General features: G+C 41.1%; 1 protein-coding gene across 1 annotated transcript; it reads right to left on the reverse strand.

Annotated features, from left to right (window-relative positions):
- Positions 1-9,426: 9,426 nt before the first annotated feature.
- Positions 9,427-21,185, reverse strand: LOC125329439 (inactive pancreatic lipase-related protein 1-like). Its single transcript, XM_048311400.1, has 12 exons — positions 21,082-21,185; positions 20,162-20,316; positions 19,562-19,687; positions 17,453-17,587; positions 16,297-16,405; positions 15,079-15,198; positions 14,731-14,850; positions 13,179-13,297; positions 12,320-12,449; positions 11,232-11,343; positions 10,733-10,900; positions 9,427-9,541 (listed from the first exon to the last, which is right to left on the reverse strand). Exons 1-12 carry the CDS (start codon positions 21,128-21,130, stop codon positions 9,478-9,480), a joined length of 1,407 nt encoding a protein of 468 aa, XP_048167357.1. The 5' UTR covers positions 21,131-21,185; the 3' UTR covers positions 9,427-9,477.
- Between the last annotated feature and the right edge of the window lie 1,816 nt (positions 21,186-23,001).

The following is a 23,001-nucleotide window of genomic DNA, read 5'->3' on the forward strand; positions in this document are numbered from 1 at the left end:
TTCACCTAAACATTCAATTAATGTTACTAGTACAATGGGAAATATAATTACAGTCTTCAGAGACACATTAAGAACCAAATTTTACTTTCAGTATTCTACCACATTGCTGAAGATTCCAGTGGGGTTTCATGTGTGTGCATTCAGAATTTGGTCCTTACACTGGGCTTTTCTGAATCTTAAGGGTATCTCATATGAGTGTTTTTTAATTTAAAGTTATAGCCCCAACTTGAGGGATTTTTTATAAGTTGTTGGTTCTACAAAATCACGTTAAGTCCTTAATGAAGTTTGCAGATTTTGTATTCATGTGAATAGCTATGGAATAAAACCACTTGTAAAAGAGCCTCCCTGACAGCAGTGTCCAGCTCTCTGTCTTAGGGACAGTGGATCCAGAGCTCCTTTACTCAGTGCAAGAACTGGTTGATTTTCAAGAGGTGCAGCCTGGATAAATTGGTGAGAATTGCAGATGCTTTGTGTGTCTGGGATTCAGGCCTGTTATTTGCCAGTCTTGTACTTAACTTTTTTTAGGAATAAATTCTGCTTTATTAATTCTCATCCATGCCTTGCTGTGTTCTAACACACCAAAACATTTTTGTGGTGGAACCAATGCAAAGTCACAATAAGGCACTGAGCTTTTTTCCTTCAAGTTAAGAAGGAAACCACCTTGAATGTGGGTATTCAAAAAAGGAAGGAGTTTCCTCCACAGCCTGTGCAGTTCCACAGATGCAAAGAAATTGATCTTTGCAAACCTTTTTCTGCAAACAAGAAATTCTGTACTCTCTCTTTAGTTAACATACAGTTGATTATGTGCTGGCTTTGATTTTAAAGTAGTACATATTTTCTCATTTTTCAGGGATTGCAATAATAGGGAAAAGTTTACTAGATGCCGTATCCCAGGAGCTCTGGCTTTGTGCCCAGAGCAGAAGTTACTGAATGATGACATGGTGTTCATTACCATGTGATGGCAAAAAAAATTAAGAACTTGGTAGATTGCAGCCACTATGATCCTTCTATCAGTGTCCACATGTGAGCTGACACAGACATGGGGAAATGAAAAATTAATCTAAGCTTACTCGGGGAATATTGTGTGCTGCAGCAGAGCCAAGACGTCAAAGGAGGACGATACCAGACTGAGTGTAAGGAAACAAAGGAATTGGCTGGAGAGGTGTGTAACCAGGACCTGATGTGCGTAAACAGAGGCACTGGAGTGCTGCTCCAGCAGTTACAAGATCAGGGATGGTTTCAAAGCAGAGAGTGGTAAGACAGCTGTGATTGCCAGAGTTTGTTAAACCGCAGTAATCTAAGGAGTTAGAAAGGTGACTCTCCCTTTCCTAAGGGCAACAAGGAGTATTTCCTTCCCTTTGAGGAGTAATCTCTGCACCTCTAGTAGGAACTTCCGTCTGCCATCAGCTGATAAGAGCAGACACCAGACTGAACACATCCTCTTCCTTTGTAATCCAAGGAGCAGCCTCGGTGCTGCCCGGGTGCTTCTCACACACAAACAGCCTGCAGGCTGTGCACTTGGTAACACACAAGGCTGCAGGTAATGGATTGCTCTGAAGGTTTATTTTTCATCTAGTGACAATCATGATGGATCTTTTCTCTCAAGCTGTGTCCCCTCACCAAAACTTTGCCTAGATGACTCCTCGAAATGAGTGGAGTTGAAGGAGGTTCACTGTGAGTGGAGCAGAATCCAGCAGAAAAGGTGTTGGTTCTGCATGATGTATGCAGGAGTTGTATCTAAATGTGGGTTTTTTTCCACAAACAACATTCCAGCATCCTTCTTCGCATGATTTGCTCCCTATGTTCTTTGTGTTGGCAGAGGTCTGGGTAGCAATACTATCTGCAGGGTGATTGTGAACACACAGCCTTGCCCATGAAAAATCCCTTACACAGTGGGCAGGAGAATAGATTTGTCTACTCAGGAAACAAGGTCAACATTTTAGCCTGATAACTGTGTAAGGCAGCTGAAGAATCAGGTACTATCACTGAGGATGTTCCAAAGCACATTTAAATTAATGTCATAGTTCTTTTGTTTTGTCTTATGGGTGAAACACATGAGATTGAAGATCAAAAAGTGCCACACATTCATCAAGGATGTTACAGGACTGAGGGGATGTTGACAATTACACTGATCACATCCAACCGAAGCAATTTTAATTTCTCCCCTTCAGAGTGAAGTAGCTTATAATAATCCAGGTTTTTTCTCTTCTCTGTTCAGATCCATCCAGTGTTTTTGCTGACTGCAACTGCAGCTCTGTCAGAGCCTCACAGGAGATTCATATAGCTGGAAAGGACCTCAGGTATCAGTCATATATCACCTTCTGCTGCAAAGCAATATTAGTTCTGCCTAAACTACTCCCAATTTTTGTTTAATCTGTTTTTAAAACTTCTGATGCTGAATTGGGGTCACCTGCTGGGCAGTTTGTTTCCTTTTCCTCATAATGTCAGCTTTGACTCTCTGTGGTTGTCCTACCCCTAGAGAACATGGGAACAATTAATCTCATTCCTGCCCTGACATCTTCTGACATATCTGAGGACCAGTTTCATGCATGCCCTGAATCTGATTATTTAATTAAATCCAAGGTCCTTCAATCATGTTTTATAGACCTGTGATGCTTTTTATGGCTCTGTTGGGAGCTTTGAGGATTAGGCAGTGGATGCTGGTTTCTGGCAGATAAGCATCTTCTTGCTGGGAGGAGATTTGGAAACTGATGCTGATGTTGTTCTGTGTGAACACACGTGAAGGACTCGTGTTGGGAGCATCCCTCTCCAGCACCAACAAACAATGAAATGGGATGTGGGTATTTGAGGCACGTTGTGGTTTTGTCTTTTGCAAACATTGATTAAAGGCCTTCCTCCTTGTGTCTAAGCTGAAAGGTATGTGTTTAAATCTTAGGAGCTTGTGACAGTAGTTAATGTTATATTGGCTGGGTGTGTTTTGGATAAATGGCACTGATGAGGTAACCACAAGTCATGGTTATGAAGCAGACTGTGAATTTTCCACTCACTTTGCTTTTGGAATTTGCACCATTAAAACATCTTCCTTGAACTCCTATACTGTGGAAGTTCTGATAAGCTACTTGTACTTTGCAGGCCTGAAGTGTGTTGAGCTTTTCAGCTGCATGAAAAGTGCTGTAATGAAAAACTTCAGAGAGGGTGAGAAATCTCTGACTTCATGAATGACTTGAGGGGGAGGTTTTGGCAGAGTACACTGAGCTTTTTACTCTGAATTTAAAATGCGGGAAAATACTCCAACCACACAAAATCGGGTTCCACTCTGAGTTAAAGATTAATTTAATCTGGTAGTAGTCACCCGTACTTTGGACTAAGTGTCGGCACCTCTGGGTGTCTTAAGTGTCCCTTAAACACCCCTGTCATTAAAATCTCTGGCTTTTCTCTGTGGCTGCTATGGGACAACCCAACCTTTGGAAAATGAAGATCTAAATGAAGAGTGTCGGAAGACTGTTTTAGACTCAGTTATTTAATAGCTATTTTACTCAAATTGATGGCTGTGGAAGAACCATATGATCTCTTGGGAGATTCCCAATGCTCCATCACCTAAAACTGTGACTGGTGTGATGCCAACAGTGAGTGACAAACCTTGTGCATCACTATTTCCTCTTTGCTTAATCAGTGGAGAAAGCAGAGCTGCTGTAAACAAGAAAACAGCTCACTGTAGGTCAAACTGCATGCAGGATTTGTTTCATCTGCTCTATTCTACTCCTCCAAAGCTGAAATTAAGCATTTTTTACAGTCTCCATACCCAAAATACCTCACATGAACAAAGAAGATTATGGGACTGGTATGAGCATCTTGGTGTACCCAGAAAACCCTAAAAGATCTGCCCTGTAGATGAGCAGTCCTGGTTGGGAGCACCAGAACAACTGGGCCAGTTTTGGATACTAAAGCAAAGCAAAAGCAACTGGAGAAACTCCTCAAATTTATTGAACCTTCTGGGGGCTTTTTGTGTGTGAAGTTATATTCATCTTCCCAGAGTACTATTAGCATATTCACCTACATTTAAATAATTAATTTCCTTGTTATACGCCAACTCTTAATTTTTTGTTCTTTCAGAATTATTGAAATCTGTGACAAGAGGTAGTGATATGAGGAAATGCTTGGTTTCTGGTTTATTAATCAATTCCATAATATCTCCTTCTTCACAATTGCTTTATTTAATAGCACCAATTTCTGCTTTCAGGCCTTGACTTCCCTGTTAAGCTTTTAAGTTTCAGAATTTTTTTTAATCTTTTAACCTTTATCCCTTTGATTTTTTTTTTTCTCAGCCTATAATTTATTATACAGTCTCCTGTCAGAGGAGGAGGTAGACTAGGTGATTTTTACTGTATTGCAAATTATAATTATTATAGTTATTTGCATTAGTAATGGATTCATTCTTATCACTGAAAACAATTCCATTATCTGATCAGACAGTTATCTTCACACTGTCCGTGATCATATACTTTCATTAGGCACCTCTTTCTCTGTGGGTCAAAAGGAGAATTATTCTTTGGTGCAGTCACTCTGCTCTCCACTTTGAACATTTTCCCTGGTTAAAAAGAAGTTTTCATTACCTTACAAGGGTCCTATGCAATAAAATAAGCTTCTTTCTGCTGCTGTGTTGCCATCCCTTCAGAGCCAGCAAGGGAAGGCACATGAGCAATGTCCCCTCTGTCACAGCCACTGGGAGAGGGTTCCTAATTCAGGTTCCGTGGGAGGGAATGAGAGGCTGATTTTCATGACCCAGCAAAGGTATTTTGGCTCCTTTTGGAGTTAAAGCAAAGGCTTGAGGATCTACAGTCTGTCCTTAAGGAAGGGAAGAAGCCTCCTTTGCCAAGCCCTCCCCGCGTTCTGTGGGAGGTGGGTGATGGCAGAGGGAGGGTGCAGAGGGGCAAACACATTCTCTGTGACTCCCCACTGAATTTGCTGTGCCTCTGCAGGGCTGTAAAATGGTCAGATGCACTGATTTCTAAATTGCAAGCAAGGGGGAAATGAGAAAAGTTGCAAAGAGATGTGAGGTCAGGTCACACAATCCCCCGAGGGACTGAGAGCACCTTGGTGAGAGATGAGGGTGGTGGAGAACTCTTGCACACTTCCCTCCAGATGAATTTTTTCCCCCCATCAAATGAGAGATGGCTGGTGTTTGGGTAAAGAATTAAAGACAATGCAGAAAAGGTTGTCAGTCTAAACCAAGAATTTTTTTTTAATTTATTTTTGAGCAGCTTCTGTGGTAGTTTCTGTAGCCTGACCTGGGCTGTAGCCCAAGAGAGAATGCTTCTTGTTGGGAGAAGGAAGGGGTGGCTTCTGCTCTTCCATTACCTCAGGCAGGACATACACAAGCTTATCCCATGTTTTGCATCCCATATAGCTAAGGTGATGACTGTATCTCTTCCTCCTCCATGAAGAACCTCTTCGGAGTGAGAAATGGTACTGCACCCAGGAGAGGCCTCACTTTCCAAAGAGGATAATCAGGACTCCCAGGGAATCCATCCTCTGAAACTGCACACCCCAAGTTGAGGCACCCATGCTACCAGTAATGTTCATTGCTGTTGTTTTTCACAAGGAAGTGAGACTTAGGTTATATAAATTACACGCTAAATTACAATAATGTGAATTATTATCTGAACAAATGCATTACTGTGGAGGTTTAGATCCCTTTTTTCCCCCCCCTTCACCTCCCTAATTGGTTCGATGTGAAGCCATTATCTACTTAATGCAATTAAAGGTAATATTTTTCATAGGATAAACACACAACAATAATTCCATGGGCCAGAGCACAAAGAGGGATTTGAACGCAACTTTTGTCTTTGGGTCTCACAAAATATAGGTCACCGAAGTGATAGCAAGTGCAGTAGCCACCCAATTGTTAGGGTGAAATTGAACACAACATTTAGACTAATTTAAAGAGTGCTTTGCTTCTTGTTTCTGTTTGTCTGCAAGCACAGTTCAGAAGTAAGTGTCACATAGGGCACTATTAGTATTTTTTCATTTAGAGCTGTGGAGCATCACATCAACCCTCTCCTTTCTTCCTCTGCCCTCTGCTGACCTGTTTAGACCAATTAAAAATGGGGATACATTTCACCTTTTTCTTGTCTTCAAATTTTAGGAAAAAAAATGGGTGTCTGAACTTATTATATAATTTCTTTGGAAAAATATGGTATTTTCTTCAAGTGAATATCTCTTTTGTCAAAGAAACTGCTCCCAATTTATATCAGCAACAAGATGTTAGCAAATTTAACCTTGTTTTTCCACACTTTAATACAACCACATGTAGTATATATTTCTGAAGGATGAGAGTGGGGCAAAACAGTTTGGGATTTACACTCCAATCAAGAAAAACCAGCCTTCAAGGCATAACATCATAAAATTCCTATTTGCAACCTCTGAGGACACATCCCAGGAAGGTATGGAAATAAATACACAGCTGTAACAGTGTCAGCTGGGGCTAGGTGATGAAAGCTCCAATATGACAAACTAGATTAAAAAAACCCTCGAGAGATTCGGGAAGGAGAATTCATCAATGCCAAATTAAGATACGCTGAAATATTTCTTGAAAGATAGAACCTCATTATGCTACTGATTTATGGAGCAAAGTAATGACTGTGGACAGCATTGTCTAAAGACAACAATGAGCACTGCTATATCTCAGTAATAATTAGAGTCACATGAAATCTTCGATTTTTATGTTTTTTTCTCTAATTCTAAGACGATTTGTAATAAAGGGGAAAAGTGCATCGCACACAGTAATCTAAAATGTAATGGAAATACGTGGCCCAAGTTGTTCCCATATTTAAAATATTTAAAATTCTTCTTGCAATGCTGCCCACCAACAAAATAATAGTAATTTCTGGCAGGAATTATAAAACCTAAACTACAGCACAAAGCGTTTTTCACCAAATTACTCACTCTATATCCACAATTACTGCCCATTTTTTTTTCTTATGCTGATAACAAAAGATACATTTTAAGATCCTCGCTGTGCTACTCTTCCTTTAATAAATAAAGTGAGCTTTTCAAAACGATGCAGATAAAAATCAAAACATTTCTACATTTAAGGATGCAATCAAAGACCTGCCATGAATGGAGTGATATTAAAGTTGGAAAAAAAAAAAAAATCAATTTGCTGTGTATTTTTGAACATGGTTTGTCACAAATAGCGTTCCCAATAGATAAGAATGATTATATGGTAAAGAGCGTAATTTATATATCTCAAGCATTCTGCTTTTGTCACCACCATCGTTAAGGAATTTGACACGTTTGCAGGAGAACAATATATGTCAACTGAAATATATACCAATTAGCCCTAAATGGGACACTGAAATGAATGATGCATGTGCATGCTATACTTACAAGTAATAACATGTGGTTTAAAGTCGCTTGCGTTTTCAAACAAGAAATCTTTTTATGTTGTCATTTAAAAAATCTAATATTTCAAAAGGTCAGGAATAAATAGCACCATTAGCATTAAGAGCTAGCTAAAGGGAAAGTAATTTGTTGTTCATTTAACGTTGCACTTTATGTAATAGCTTTGTAAAGTGTTTGGGAGGGGGGGAGAGATTTTACTCTGCTAAAATAAGATGACGGCAGCTCCAGTTCATTATTAAAAGGAGATTTTTTATTATGCTATTGTCAACTTTAACGTCTTGATTCTGTTAGGTGTTTGTTAAAATTACATGGGCTGCTGAAGTGGCTATGGCAAAGGATAATGCTGAGAATATGGTAACTGTCAAAACAATTGTGTAGGCAAGAATCTGCTTATTTCAAGGTAATGGAACAAAAGACAAAGGAGAAACTCTTCTGCAGTGTTAGGAAGTTAATAACCCTGTTGAGATTTCCTCAGCAGGAGGCACCGAGATCAGGACATCAAATCCTAGGAGAGACAAACAGGGAAGGCAGAAGGAAGCAGGGGATGCCAAAGGGATGTGGGGTACATGAAAACCCAGCATCTGATGCCAGCTCCCATGTCTATAGCTATGCATAAACCCACAACTATTTATCTCCCTGGAGAGGGTTTGTGTGTTCCTCCAAGGACTGGAGGAAGTGTGAAAGCCTCTATTCATGTGGCTGGATCCTCTTCCTCCTGCCCAACTGAGGCCATGCAGCCATGGAAAGCCAAGGAAGACTTTGCAGGAGCAACCCAGAGCTGGACTTAACCACAGCCTGATGCAGGACAAAGAACTCCAATCCTTGAATTTATTAGGCCATTCTACCACTGTAAGACTGACCACATTTGGGAAAAACTGGAGACAAAATAGGTGTTGGCTTGTGTCCTTCTGGACAGCATAGACTGGGAAGACAACACACAAAGAGAGCTCTGCTGTGAGCTTGCTGCTCTTGCTACTGCCTGAGGAGCTGCACAGGGAGAGAAGGAATGTAACGGGGGAATACTCGAGGAATTCAGCAAATTCAACCAGCCTGGTGTCAAATGTTTCCAGAGATGGGGCACCTACCACCTCTCAGGGCAACCTGTGCCAGTTTTTACCACTCGTATAATAAAGAACCTCTTCCATACATCTAATCTAAATCAAATAGTGCCTTTTAATCTGGGCAAGAAGCACAAGTGCAATTTAGAAGGTTTTTAAACATAAAAGCAAGCCTGCATGTCTCTGACTAAAACTGAAATTGCTGGAGGATATTCCCTTCAGTTGTGTTAAAGCAAGGAACAGTTTGGCTTTTATGTAAAGAACTTATTTCAGCCCAGAGCATACCCAGAGGTTGCTAATCTTCAGTGCTGATGTTTCTTCTTCTATTATTTACATCCCCCATCTCCCTCCCATCACCCTGTGAGAGCTGGCAGAATGCACTCAATTTAAAAAAAAGAACAAAACAGCACTGCTTTTTTTTTTTTACTAGAAAATTAGTGCTCCAACATAAAATAAGTTGCTTTCCATCTCCACCACTGCACGGAGAATCTAAAGCCTTGCTGAGGGGTTGATGTCCTTCAGGACAGGGTGTTCTGGGAGAGGAAAGGTCACCCAGAGAGATATAAAGAGCAGCGTGCTTCAGTCTGGGGAACCTCAGGAGAAACTGAGAAAAGGTCCCCAGGAGCAGTAGGTCTGTGTAGCAGTAGATCCCCAGCACTTCTGTGAGGTTTTATCAGTGAGGATGAGCTTCCTCTGGCAGCAGAGGAGACACAGCACCCTTGTCCAGCAGAATGCTGAGGGGGATGAGGCAGGATTACATGGGGACAGAAGTGAATTTGTTTCTGTTACCTGCCCCCTTTCCTCTTGCTTGAAGTTATTTTGAATCAGGCTGAAAGCAGGGGAATTCTTCAACAAGTTTTGGCACATTCACTCCTCAAGCTACTCTAAAAATTCTGTCTATAGAGAGGTACCCACAGACTTAACCTCTGCCTCCCAAACCAGCAAAAACCCACCCAAAACAACACACACCACCAGTCTTACAGCTGCAGACTGCAGTGTTTTAGGTATGAGTAGCTTTTATTGGTAGCAAGGATTTGGGCATCCAAATATGCTGTTAGCAAGCAGTCAGAGTCTGCAGAACATCCTCTCTCACAGTCTCAGAACCACAGAAACGGTACCTGAGGATAAAACAAATGCAAGCACCTTGAGCTGTCAGCAGTTGTTGAAATTACACAAGTGGATTTATTTTGATGTTAACCTGATTTGTCATTTGACACAACTGAACAGAGCAAACTCTGAGCTTCTAAATTTGAAATATTGCTGCTGGGGAAATCATTGATGGCCTGTATTTGTTCTGCTTCATTGCCTGCCTTACTTTAATTTTACAGTTTTTGGGGTTTTTCCCAGGTTTTGTGCTACCATCTCTATACAGATGGCCACAACTACTTGTGCAAAGGCCACAAGTCAGTAGAAGGGTGAGTTCCTTTTTACAGGAATGTCAGTAATGTGCTTTGGCATTAGAAACTACAACCAGACTTAGGAGCTGTGCTTTAAGTTTCAAGTGGTGCTGGGCTGTGACCATTTCACTTTGCTTGAAACTGTTTCCACCTCCCATTTTTTCTTTTAAGTGATGGAATTTTAACTGTGCCTTTGTAGTTAGGTCTAAAATTTACACTGTAGCTCCTGTTCTAGATACCAAATAATGGTGCGGATAAAATAAAATAACTGATCAAGAAAATGAAGGAATTAATATTTAAAAGTCCAGGCAAATTAGTAAAACTGGATCTTGCTGCTATAATCTGAACATCCAAGCCATATTTTACAAAGTCTAGAGAAATCAATTTTAGCCTTTTTCCCTCAGCTTTATACGTAGCCTTTCAGTGCAGGCTCCAAGTGTTAGTGCTCCTCATTGGAAGGCTGGTTTATTATCAGAATCCTCTTTAGTCAATCATGACAACAGGGGTCATCAATATCGGTGGAATACTTTGCTGGTTCCAGCTGATGGCAAACCAGACCCACAAATAGCCTGTTTTTGTGGACTGTGGGAGCTTGGCAAGAATGATGCTGACAATCCAAGCCAGCATTAATTTTTCTCACCCAAGGGGTTATACAGAAAGTTTGCTCTTCTAAAGCCTGGAAACATTTTCACTTTTTCTTTGAGGTTATTTAAGGCAAAGGGTTGAAGTAGTAGTGAGATGAACTATGGATGAACAGTGTCTTGAAAGGAAGGAAAGAAAAGGTTTTCTTGAGGATCTTTTCCTTTTAATGCCTTAAATAACTTTTCTTGTGAAAAGGCTTCCACTCCACTTTTAATTTTGCCACCTATGTTCTCAAGTAACTTTCAAGATTTTCACAATGAATATACTTACTCTGTTCTATTTTGTCCAACTTCTACTGTGATAGTTGCAGCTCCCAGTTTAGGAAAAGTTGGGTTTATCCAGTTGTTGTTCCAGAGAAATTTAACCTTGGTAACTTTTCCTACATTAACTTCTGCATCAATATAAGCTGTGTAAGTGTTGTCTGGTTTGAGGGTACCCCTGTGAAAAACAGCATTTTATGGATGTGAGGCATGGCAGCATTTACTGTTAAATACCAGTCCTGTCAAAGGCTCTGCTGTGGTGGCAAGAGGGTAGAAATTCAGCAGAGAGACACTGTTTATCTTATTCTACCGTAGCAACACTATTGCCAGATTTCTGATGAAATTCATCCCAAATCGCTATTTTTCAGAGGCAGCAAAGGCAGGTGGGCCTGATCTGCTGCCTTTTTGTTTCTCTCTTCATAAGATCAATTTAAACAGAATTATTAGCTACAAACACAAATTAAGGGTTCTAGAAGAAAAAATTCCTTTCTGTTGACTCTTTGACTTACTTGGTGATCTGGTACTGCCTTGTGTTCCCACCACTGCCGTACAGGGCAACATTTACATATCCTTTTACTTTGCTCTTTCCAGAGAGGGTCACGGTTACTTTGTACCTCCAAACTGCACAGAAGAAATGCAGTGACAGATTGTACCCAGGGAGAAACAGTCTCTAAAATACCAGATGCTAGGGGTTTTTATTTTTCCTGTCTGTACAGGTTAGTTGAGAGCAGAAGATACAAAACATCAGTGAATCAAATCTGTCATTATGTCCTAATGAGATCAACATGAGAAATGGAAGACATTTGTGTTACTTTCTGGGAGAGAAAAAAGAGAAAACTAGTCCATGCCTTGGTAAACACGATATAAATCTCAGCATTTTGACCATTAAGGTTTTCATACACAGTGAAGCTGGAAGTAAGGGGGTGTTAGGGATAAATAAGGATACAGACAGAATCTAAGCAGCATGAAAAAGTCCTGAAGCTCCAGGAAAATAATTTTTGTGGGTGGGAACTTCCTTTTAGTGTGCAATTAGCAAAAGGAGCTCAAGAAGATTCGGATTTGTGTTTACAAAGGCCACTTAAGCACTGTGTTGTGAGAGCTGGTGTCTAGGATAACTGAGGTTGTAAAGGAGGTTGTCTTGTCCATCCAGTTCTGAAACCAGGCTAGCTGTGACCAGCTTGTTCTTGGCCTTTGTCGAATGGAGTTTTTGGCATCTCCAATGATGGAGATTTCCCAGCTTCCCTGGGCCCCTCTTCTTGCATTTAGCCACTGCCTTTGTGGCTGTGATTCTCATACTGCTAAACAAGAATTTCCCTTGCTGCAACTTCTGTGCATTGTCTCTCCTCCCTTCTCCTTGCACCTTGCAATCCACTAAACATCTCAGTAACCTCCACTAGACTCTAGAGTTTGTCACCAACTTTCTTGTACTGTAGGGGCCCAAACTGGCATTAGTGGTGGAGCAAAAGAGAAAAAAGTGTGAAGAACTGAAGAGACACTGCACTGTGATGAGATCTGTTCATCTGCTAAAGTTAATTGTTCAACAGGAAAATAAAATTTTTACGAAGAGTATGTAGCAATGGAAGCATTCAAAACTCACGAGGAAAATCCCTGGCCTCTCCAGTGTTCAGGTAAAGTTTCAGGAAATCTGATTTAATTTTGTCCTTGAATTTGTCTGCGTAGTGACCCATATTTGGGCATCCCTCTTCTGGGCATGGGAAACAGTTTCCCTAGTGAAAGCAAAGGTATCTATTGATAACATTATCCAGTCAGCCAAGGAAAAGAAAAAAAAATTAGTCAATGGATTTATTTTTAATATACCCACATCTGGCCCTGTACCACAGCAAGAAATTCTGAGTAACCCTTGCCATAACTTGAGAAAGGTCATAGAAGTGACCCAGCTCTTAGAGTGTAGCTCTCTGTCTGCTGGTGTGGGACAAAGAAGGGCTTCCTGACCTTGGCCCAAAAAACACTGCTCTGTCCCTGGGGCCATCTTCAGTCACCAAAGTGCTTTGATCACAGACTGACCCCATCAGGTTATCGCGTGTTATTTTATTTCTTGTTGCTTCAAAAATCAGGAACTTAAGCTGTGCTTGAAAGCTCACCTGAAGGCTCCTTGCTCTTTGATAAAGACATCTGGCCCTTACAGGGACAGTCTCTCCTCCTCACCTCTTCCCCACCTGGATGCAGCAGAGGAGTCTGGGGAAGCCACAATAACCACAGTAATGCCTCAGGGCTGCCACACCAGCACAGAGCCAGGGCTCTCCCTGGCTGTTATTGCCTTTTCCTACCTTGACCCATGCCATCTGCACAAGCTGTGGCACTTTAGGCTGTCTGACACTTCTCTTATAGGTGCACTCACTGGGTGCGAGCTAGCATAAATAAATTGACTTTCAGATGCATAGGTAAGGGCCACTGTTTTCAATAGCGTCCATCCCGAAGCTCTGAGAAATACTTACTGATTGAAAAAGATCATATGAAGCACAAGGATAGCCTAAAAACCCGTCAGGGTAGATGATACTGTCCGAGTAATACTTGTAACTCCGCAAGTGATTGCAAGCCACGAAGTCCCGAGTTCCTGTGAAAAGATGCCAGGTTAGTTCTTCTTTTCTGTTACCATTCAAGGAAAGAAACCCATGTCATTGAGATGCATCATTCCTCCTCCAAATCTCGTCACAATTCTTGGAGTATCAAACATGAGGTTGGAACCGTACTTGCTTCTGATGCACTCATGCCCTAAGGAATGTCACTGGCTCAACAGGTATAAAATGCAAACTTGAAATGCTTTGTGGAGACCAACTGTGCAGCTCAGCCCAGCCCCTGCCCCTCAAAAAACACTTATTCAAGCGATCTGACCGAGTTTAACAATAGAAACGAGAGCTGCCTGAAGCAGGTCTTTTGTAGGCAACAGTTTCATTACCATAACAAAAGGAAACCAAATGAAAAGTATTTAACAGTGAACTTCCTAGGGCAGTGCTGATTTGCTCCAGCTGAGGGCTTCAAAACAAAATTATTATTATTTGGGGGGTGCTTAAGAAAGGGAGACTCTTAAAATTAAAATAATGAATATATTATTTTCCTTTGTGTTGCCTGTATTTTCCTGACTTTAGGTTAAAAAGAAGACCATATACAACGCCGTTATTTCTTTGTGTTTTAATTCCCCATTATTGATAACAAGTTTATTCTATCAAAAAAAAAAAAGGGGGGGGGCGGGGAGAATGAAAAAGTAATGTCTCCAGCTGCACTGAATAAAACCTGGAGTAAAAGGCTAGTTATCACAAATCAGTTAATGGATTCCCAGAGTTAAATTGTTTGCAGTAGTGTAAGAAAGAGCTCAGATAATGTACTGAAAAATCTCCACAGCAGAAATCTTCGGGTTTTTTCTTTATCTTTTTTTAATCTTATGTGCAATTTAATTTTAGAAAGACGCATAGGAGTTCTCTGATACTTCGAGATTTTGTTAGAACCATGTAAAACAACAAAGAACAGCGTATCTGAGTAACTGCGTGCCAATGCCAATCTTTTTTTAGCTGCCTAAAAATAGGCACAATGACATCACTTCAATGCAACTCAGATTGTAATCGTAACTTAACAAGGAATTGAATTAATTGCTCTATCTCAGAAGAATTTCAGCTGAAGACACTCTCAGAGGAGTAGCTGTGAACATCTTTGCCCAATTCCACCAGTGCTGCTGCTGGGCGATCAGGCACAAAACACAATGTGTTGTTACAGACCCTTCAAAATCTTTTGGCACAGCTCCAGCAACTTTTGTTTCTGCTATTAGATCCTTTGGAGGAAACACATTTTCCAGCGGCAAACCCTTGTCTTGTTTATTTTTTAATAAGCTCTGGCAAAGTGGTGTGCTTTGAGCATATTAACAGTTTCACTGCAGTCTGCAGCTGCCGTTGCTGGTGGATACACCAAAAGCTGATGTAAAACACCTGAATTAAGAAAAGATAAGTGGCTACACCTTGAATTCCCCTGAATTCGTAATGCAAACAACACACTTACCTTCCCAGATGCCATCGAGATCTACGATCTGAGAAACAGGGTTCTTCTCACACCCAGGCATCTGCTCTCCTCCGTTTGGAAAAAAGTCAATGTGTCCTATGGCTGACCTTATGCCAAAACCTGAAGCATTTGAAACAGGGGTAAGCATGTTTTAAATTAATGTTGTCTCATACCTGTAGTTGCTGGCTTAAAGTCTGCCTGTGCAAGGTGTTTTAGGACAGGAGCTGTTGGTGACTAAAGTGGTGTATTTGTTCTGTGTCTGTGACACAGCACAACAGCCTTGGTGGACAACCAGAACACTTAAGGGCATAAATAATTCATATCAGTACTGTAGAGCTCCATACTCACCTAAGTTAGGGATTGTGGGAGCTGAGTCTGTGTGGATAATGTCAACAAAGTCTGCATCAGATTTATCCAGTCTGACTTCAATTGGGGTGCCTTGGAAATAAGGTTGTGCAGGGTCCAGTCCTGAGAGAAAAAGAGTAGTGTTATGTATTTAATAAAAAATAAAGAGATGTAGCTGTAGAATCATTTTACATGGCACTGATTGATTACATATAATGAATACCACTTAATATAGTTGCTTATGGTTCCTTATATCTAAGTAACACAGGCATTGATAAAATGAGGATGTGTGCTCTCTCTTACCAAGTGGCTTTTCTCCCAGGAAGTCACCTGCAGGAAGCTTATTAAATTTTACTGCTTTACATACTTACAGCAATATTGAATCCTAACACTTGGAATTAACTTTTTTTTTTAATTGAACTTCTCTTTAATAAAATTGCTTGAACTGAGGTTACTGTGTCTGCATCCCAAGTAACTGATCCATCTGCGTGGTTTCTAGAGTCCCTTGCTTGAGAGTCCTCAAAGAGGAATTTCTGCTGATAGCACCCCACCTGCTTGAAGGTGTTGAAACCTGCCCATCTACTTCTGGCTCCAGTCAGATTTTGGGAAAAACATCTGGTTTTGAAGCAACAAACTTTGCTTTTGAACCTAGCAGAAAATGGAATTAATTTGCTTCCCATTGCTCCAGCAATTTCAGGTGCTTGTAAAGTCTTGCAAATGGCACAATTTTTGCTACCTTATACTTGCATCTCTTCTTGTCCCTGGGCAGCACATTTTGGGTTTGCTTTTAAACTAAATTTTGTAGACTATTAATCCAAGGTTCACCAAGCCTGAAATCCCTGAGGAAAAGTAACAACTGAAACGGGTTGTGTTAATAATATCCAGAATTGTCTTTTATGTATGAAAGGCCACTCTGCTTAATGCACAAGGCCCTTGGCATTGCCTGTGTGATAAATAAGGAGACCAAACCCACGGCTTTAACCGGAATTGCTGAACATATTGAAAAATCCCTTTGCTGTGTAACACACGTGCAAACAAAATAATTATCACTCTTTTCCTGCACTTCCCACAGCCCTGCTCCTTGGGGCACTGTGTGAAGGGGCTGAGTTCTACAATATTCCAATTACCCCTGACTACGCTGCAGCCCACAGATGCAATCACAAAGTGAGTAGCAGCATTTTGTTTGGTGGCTTTAGTGCGAGTGTGGCTGCAGTCACTGACCAGTTATTCTTCCAATGCCCGGGCGCCTCCGGCCGGCCTCGCCAGCAGCGTGTGCTCCCAGGCTGTGGCCAATGATGTGAACATCAGCTGGAGAGTATCCATATTCATCCTGCCAAAACAACAATAAATAAACATTGCCATGTCTGTTTGCATCAGCAACAGGGAAGACTTAAAAGGGGGTGAAAATCTATTTTCAGTTTGCCTGCTGACTCAGGAGCTTCTACAGGATTTCAGCGTCTGTCTGCCAGTTACTTCTGTAACTTCAACACATTTCCCAAACCTCCTTATTCAGTTGCTGCCCTTGCTTGGAGGTTGTTATAAGTCCAGAGAGCTTTGTCAAGAGTCCTGAGAGGCTTTGTATCCTTGCAGAGGGCCCCTTAAGGGTCACAGAATGCTTGTCTGGCTTGCAAGAGTCAGCCAGGCAGGAATTCTTATTTACACCTGGCAGGTTAAGCACCATGCACAGCTGGGGAGGGCTGAGAGGAGAGATGCCTTCAGCCTTTTTGGACAGGAATTCAGTAGCTGCAACGCAGATATGGAGAGGGAGAGGTGGGTCAGAGCACTGCTAGAACCACCACACTCTCTGGTTTTAGTTATAGTCCTTTTATGGGAAATGTGTGTTGAAAGTAATTAGATTAAGAGAAGGCTTCAAACAAAGCTTCACTTCCCATGTGAAGCTGGCTGCAAAAGGGGGCATGTGGCACCTCCTGTAGGTTTGGGCATTGTCCACCCTGGCTTTCCCTGGGGCAGCTGGTGGATCCTGCTTGTTCCCAGCCAGTGCTGCCAGCTGGTTTTCTGGTGTTCTTGTGAGCTCTTTGGTAGATTTTAGTAGGTTCTGTCTCCACAAAAAAGCAGTTTGTCATATCCATTATCTCTGCACATTTAAAATTTTACTCTGCTTTTGTTAACATCTACAGAGTAACTCTTTGGCTGTACCAAGAGAATGCCTTGTAGAATTTCCTCTCCCTAAGCTGGCAGGCCCTGCTGTTATCACACAGTCCTCTCGTTTTAAAAGAAGGTTTGTTTTCACCACAACTGATTGTGGAGTAGAGGACAATATTTTCTGCTGGTTACATCCACATTTGTGAACGTTCCAGAGCTGTATTTCTTTCAAATCAGCATTATAGCTATAGCTTTGGAAACAGCAGACTCTTACCATGAGAACATTTACAAAATAAGCGATTTCAGCTCCCACGACACGGACGTTGTTCGATGCCTGCGTGTACTGACACCTTGCACCTCTCTTCCAGTTCACACAGATGCAGTTCACATCTTCCACAGTAAGCATCCTCTGTTTTGTAAAACAAAAGTAAAAACCATGGTAAATACAGTGTGGAATTGGTTCATGTTGCTCATTGTGGCTCAACTACTAAATGTTGTGTGAACCGGTATGAGAATGTTTTGAAAACCAAAGCAGTAGCATGGATGTGTGCTCAGAGGGGTTTCTGTGATCATACAACGCTGAAATAGGGTGATATGTAATGTAGTAATCATTTCAAATACCCAGAGCAGTATTTTTTACAGAAGAGAAAGCAATATCAAGAATGAAACTCTCAATTTTTATTTTCAGTCAAACTTGGTATGTAGCACTAAATAAGACCTCTACTTGTGCACCTATTCATTTCAGTGATTTAAAAGTACTGCTTTAACTCAAATTCAATTAGAATACTTTTGACTGTAAAAGTCAAGAGTGGTTTTCTGATGCAGACTTGTAAGAAAGAGAATGTGTTTTTATAAGAGGGTGCTTGGTGTTCATTTCAGGTTTATGGCTTTATTTGGAAATATGCATATGCAGGCAGAGATTTTGCCACAGAATCAGAGGCTTTTCTGTGCTCCACTGAGCTGGATTGTATTTTGCTTCAGCAGCTAAAGTTTATGGCAACAACTGACAAAGAATGAAAAGGGCAATAAAAGTGTCTGTGACCATGCCAGAAGTGGTAAAAATCAATATGCAGATAGGATTATTGCTTAATAGGAAGGAAAGCAAGTAAGAGATACACACAGGAGGATTGATGTATTCACAATCCCCTTTGCTCCACTCCTTATTGAAAAGATTCACTGAGACCAACTTGTTTCTAAATATAAATAAACCAGAGTATTGTGATAAAACACAGGCTACCGTAATAGATAAAGAATTTAAGGACTTACCTCATGCCTCTACATCCTGGAAAATGGATCAAATGGATTTAAGGGACAAGCTGAAGCAAATTGTGAGCTATCTCATTGATTGTGAAGCTGCAGTAAAAACCCCTCTATTTTAAGAGTGCAAAATGTAAGACAGAAAATTATAAAAACGTCATTCTGCTTCTGACTCTTTAAAGAAATTATTAACTAACAAATCCAGCAATCATCCATCATTTTTCTTTTGATCTAGTATCAAAGAGAAGCAGGCAATGGGGATGCAATAAATGTGAAATACCTTGATTTTAGTTTCACATTGTTACTCATAGTGTTCTCATAAGTAAAATAGGAATACATAATTTTAAAAAGTTGTAGTTGTGTTAATGGTTGAAAAACCTTATCCCCAAAGTGCCACCAACTGGTATTTTGCTCTGTGCTGTATGACTAGGGGCTTTCATTAGCTACAGCTGCAATATAAACATGTTTGGAGGACTTGAGAAAACCTCAAGCTGGAATTGCACTTTGCATAAGGACAAGGTTAAGAAATAATTTGTGGAATTAGCACAAAAATCAATAAAGCAGAGTGCTTTACTACATTCAGTGCTCATAGCAAGTCCTAGATTGAAAGCTGTGCTCAAAATGCTCCCCTTGAGGTCCCCTTTGGATGTACATTTGTACATCTTTATTGCTTTTGGTAATGGCCAGCCCGTGTGCTCAGCCTCAGCACCCACGTGGCAGCCCAAACCTTTCTGATAGACCTTCCACATCTGGAAACCTGTCTCTTGGCTGTAGAAATAGGATGCAGGAGCTACGAGTCTGCACTTATTTCTGGAATCACCCCAATCCTATCCAGTATCTTCCTCCAGGGTTTGTGTTCTTTTTACCAAGAAAAAGGGCACTTACTGAGTCAAATCTTCCTGTCACTCACTTCACTAAAGAGAAAAACTGAATGCATTTTACCTCATGCCTTCTTCAAGGTGCAAAGCTACATATTCAGTTTGGTAACAATCTGAAAATGTGACCTATTTTTTCTCTTTCTTATCACTACAATACCATGAGAAAAATTGGTTAGAAATAGAGAAAACAGGCAATTTATATGAATGTTTTTATAAATGCAAACTAAGGGTGTCCCTGTGGTACCTACCTTGCACATGTCTGTCAGCCAGTTTTCTTCTCCATCGTCTACAAATCCATGTACAATAAATTTGGTCCTCCTGCTTGCGTTAAAATTTGAGTACTCGATTGTTGACTTGTCAACTGCAGAGACTTCCTACATTAATGTGGATTTTAAAATAATAAATTAGCATAGATAGTAACTTAATAAACCTTTAAATCTGCTTTCTTAAAATCTGATTTTCTTAAATAGGTTTTCAAAATTGCAAAGACCTGAACTATGGTTATCTGTGCAGGTGTTTAGAAGTTATGCAATGTTGAACTCATCTGCAAGAGTTCACATGAAGGCTTATGGTCTGTATTTGCATTCAAAGCAAACTTTGGAACCTGTCTTAGAGCAGACAAGACTTCAGTGTGTTTTGATTTTATCTGTGGAAAAAAATTACCCCAAAATGCTCAGTTTCCCAGTAGTTCTCAGTGGGGACCCTGCCAAGGAGCTGGAAGAGGTGGTCTTCTGAATAAGGTAGAAGTTTGGCCATTTTTAACACTTTTCAGGAACACAGCAGGAGTCTGTGTTTATTTATGATTTTTGCATGTGGTTCACTAATGTTTAAACCACTACAGCTCTTACTTGGAAGTCATCAGTGTTTTCTCTTGTGTACAGGAGGAAGTGAATGTCTATGCTCTCTGGTTTCCACGGTAATTTATAGACTGGCCTTTCCATAGTTCCAGACCATGGCACATCATCTGTGAAGCATCCAAGCCTTTCAAAGCAAACTTCATCGCCTGTAGCATGAAGATCAGATCAATAATACGTGAACAGGCAGAGCAGTGGAATGGTCAGAACTCAGAGCATGGCTTCTCTGGGGGTCTCTTGGTTCCTTGAAAATCCTACAGCTTACAGACAGCCCAGACCAGCAGTTGCCCTTTCCTAGATCTTGAGAGGCTGCAGGTTACCCCGAGGAAAGAAGCCACCCTATTGTTCATCAACAAAGTCTTCAGAGGCATTCCTCTGTGCTATCCTGTTCAATACCTTGGATATCTTCCCCCAGCTGTTGCTTTGCCCAAGGCAGAGACAGCTGATGAGTTTCTCCTAATGCCAGGCCAAAATATTGCAGATGATCAGCAATAAATTGAGGCTGTGCTGAACAGCTGACTGTATGTGAGAAGTCTTTTACCACAGAAGTGTCTTCTGCTGAATACAAAGCTATGCCCTCATTAGACTGCCTCCACCCCCTGCCTCTGGCTTCTTCTCCATTTCCATCACTAAGAAGAGTACAAGAAATAATTCCCTATATTTAATAGAGCAGTATCTTTGTTCTGAGATAGGAAACATCAGCTTTTCTTGCTCAGTCCTTGGGTAGGATTCCCAGAGTGGAGAAGAAAGACAACACGCATGCTCACATCTCACCATCCTTGTGTGGGAAAGTGAACCACATTAACCTCAATCAGGAAGTTTTAAGGCAGCAGGGTGTAGAATAATACCTAGAAAATAGGTGGAAAATACAGCAGCAGAGAAAGGCAATACGAACACTAACCCCATATGCTTACCTTCTGCTGCACTGAGCAGAAACAGGGCAAGAATCCAAATTCCAAGCATCTGGAACAGTAGAAAGAGAAGCAGCTAGGATTTGCTAACCCACTTGTTTAGCAAGTAGCAGACTCAGCCCTCTGGTGCTGAATATTCTCAAGGTGAACAGAGTGCCTGTTGTTTCTACAGGATGTATCCCTGACTGCTGTGTGTGCCAGACAGATATGAGTCAGGTTTGTGTTTGCTTACTCCACGGGAGATTGGGGGGCCATAAATACACTAAAGCACAGCTTAAATCCAGGGTGATTTTTTTCCTGTTGAGGAAGAATCTTGTAATTCTTCTTCTAATCAGATGTATAGGAGCTACTTTAGAATTAGCATGAAGACTAGAGAATATGAGCTGCCATTCCCCTTCACACTCCTGTGCTGTGAGAAGCCACAGACCTGACAAGGTACAAGGAAAAACCCCCAGAACTGAACTACTCACGATGCAGCCTTGAAGCTCCTGGAATTAATGTGTAGATTTTGCATGTACTTTTTATAGTCTGCTTTGTCCTTGGAAATGTTCCTAGAAAGATAGGAATATTTATTTCAGATTATAGTTTACAGCTAAGCTGGAAAACAACTTTAATGGTTGGTTTCTCTGATAGCTCCAAAATCCATGGACGTAGACTTCTTGAACCAGTGAGCTGGAGCCCACAATAGGATTGGAGCTGGCTGGTAATTCCCAGGCAGCAACTCATCAGGAGTGGGACATTAAAGAGAATTGTATAGATCTGCGTGTCTTGGCTTGGCTGGGAAGGCTTTAATTTTCAGTGTTGTATAGTTGGGGTGTAGGACCTCTGCTGGGGGAGTTAGTAGGGAACCACATCACTTCTAAATGCCCTTCCTTGCCCTGTGTCAAGTGACTTCAGATGTGAAATGCTCCTGTGTTTTCTGGGTCTGTTGAAGGCTTATCCCTTTTGGAAAACTCTCAGTGGACTTGGTATATTCTTTTCATAGTGAAAGAGTTCGACTTCCTGGTATCCCTTTAATTTCCTTGCTGAAATAAGTAGACATAGAAGGACAGTTGTGTAACCCTTGGGATCCTTTCTATACTAGCCATGTAACCCCAGCTTTGAGAAAAGTCTTTGAGTCATGAACTGAGAGCAAACACACTGGAAATGTATACAAATACCATACAAAATTCCTCCAGACATTGGGATATGGCTGGAATACTGCAAAACTCCATAGATTATTCTAGTAGAAACATCAACTAAAAGGTGAAAAACAGCCTGTGCAAAGCCACAGGACTAGGTCTGGGAACCCCTTGGACCTGTTTAGGAGAAGGCTGTAAGTGAGCTCAGGAAGAAATGAGACCTGAGATGACTCCACTTATAGAGCTTTGTCAGCTTGGCTCTGCTTTATGGCCTTGTATGTTTGCAGAGTTGATGTTCCCTAATCTCCACCTCTGGGAATGACCAAATGGATACCAGGTGTTCCACTGCTATCATCTGTGCTAATGGAGTTTATTTCTTTAAACAGTAGCTAAATTTTGTTTTTTATTAAGATACCACCTTAGATATGGATTTAGAGCTCAGCGCTCTTGTCTTTAGCTGAAGTGGGATTTTGGTGTGTAAATAGGTTTGTGTCAGTGGAATCAGTACATGCCCCAGTGCACTGACAAGCTTTAACACTTGTTCAAAATGAGGAAGGAACAGTCTTCCCTCTTCAGTTTAAGAGCTGGTGGAAAAGAATTGAGTTAGGATTTTATCAGTTAGTCTGCTGCTCTTTTTCAAAACTGTAATAAAATGGGTCAGACAGAATAAATGGACAATTCCTTAGGCCATGGCTAGTTGGATTTCAGCTGCTTGTTTCTCTGTTGGAAGGGCTGGGATGCAGGTCCCTCAGTATGATGCAGGCTGCTCTGTGCCTGGAGGAGCTGCTCTGCTCCTTGGGGC

The sequence above is a fragment of the Corvus hawaiiensis genome, chromosome 8 (genome assembly GCF_020740725.1).
Source record: "Corvus hawaiiensis isolate bCorHaw1 chromosome 8, bCorHaw1.pri.cur, whole genome shotgun sequence".
Taxonomy (NCBI): Eukaryota; Metazoa; Chordata; class Aves; order Passeriformes; family Corvidae; genus Corvus; species Corvus hawaiiensis.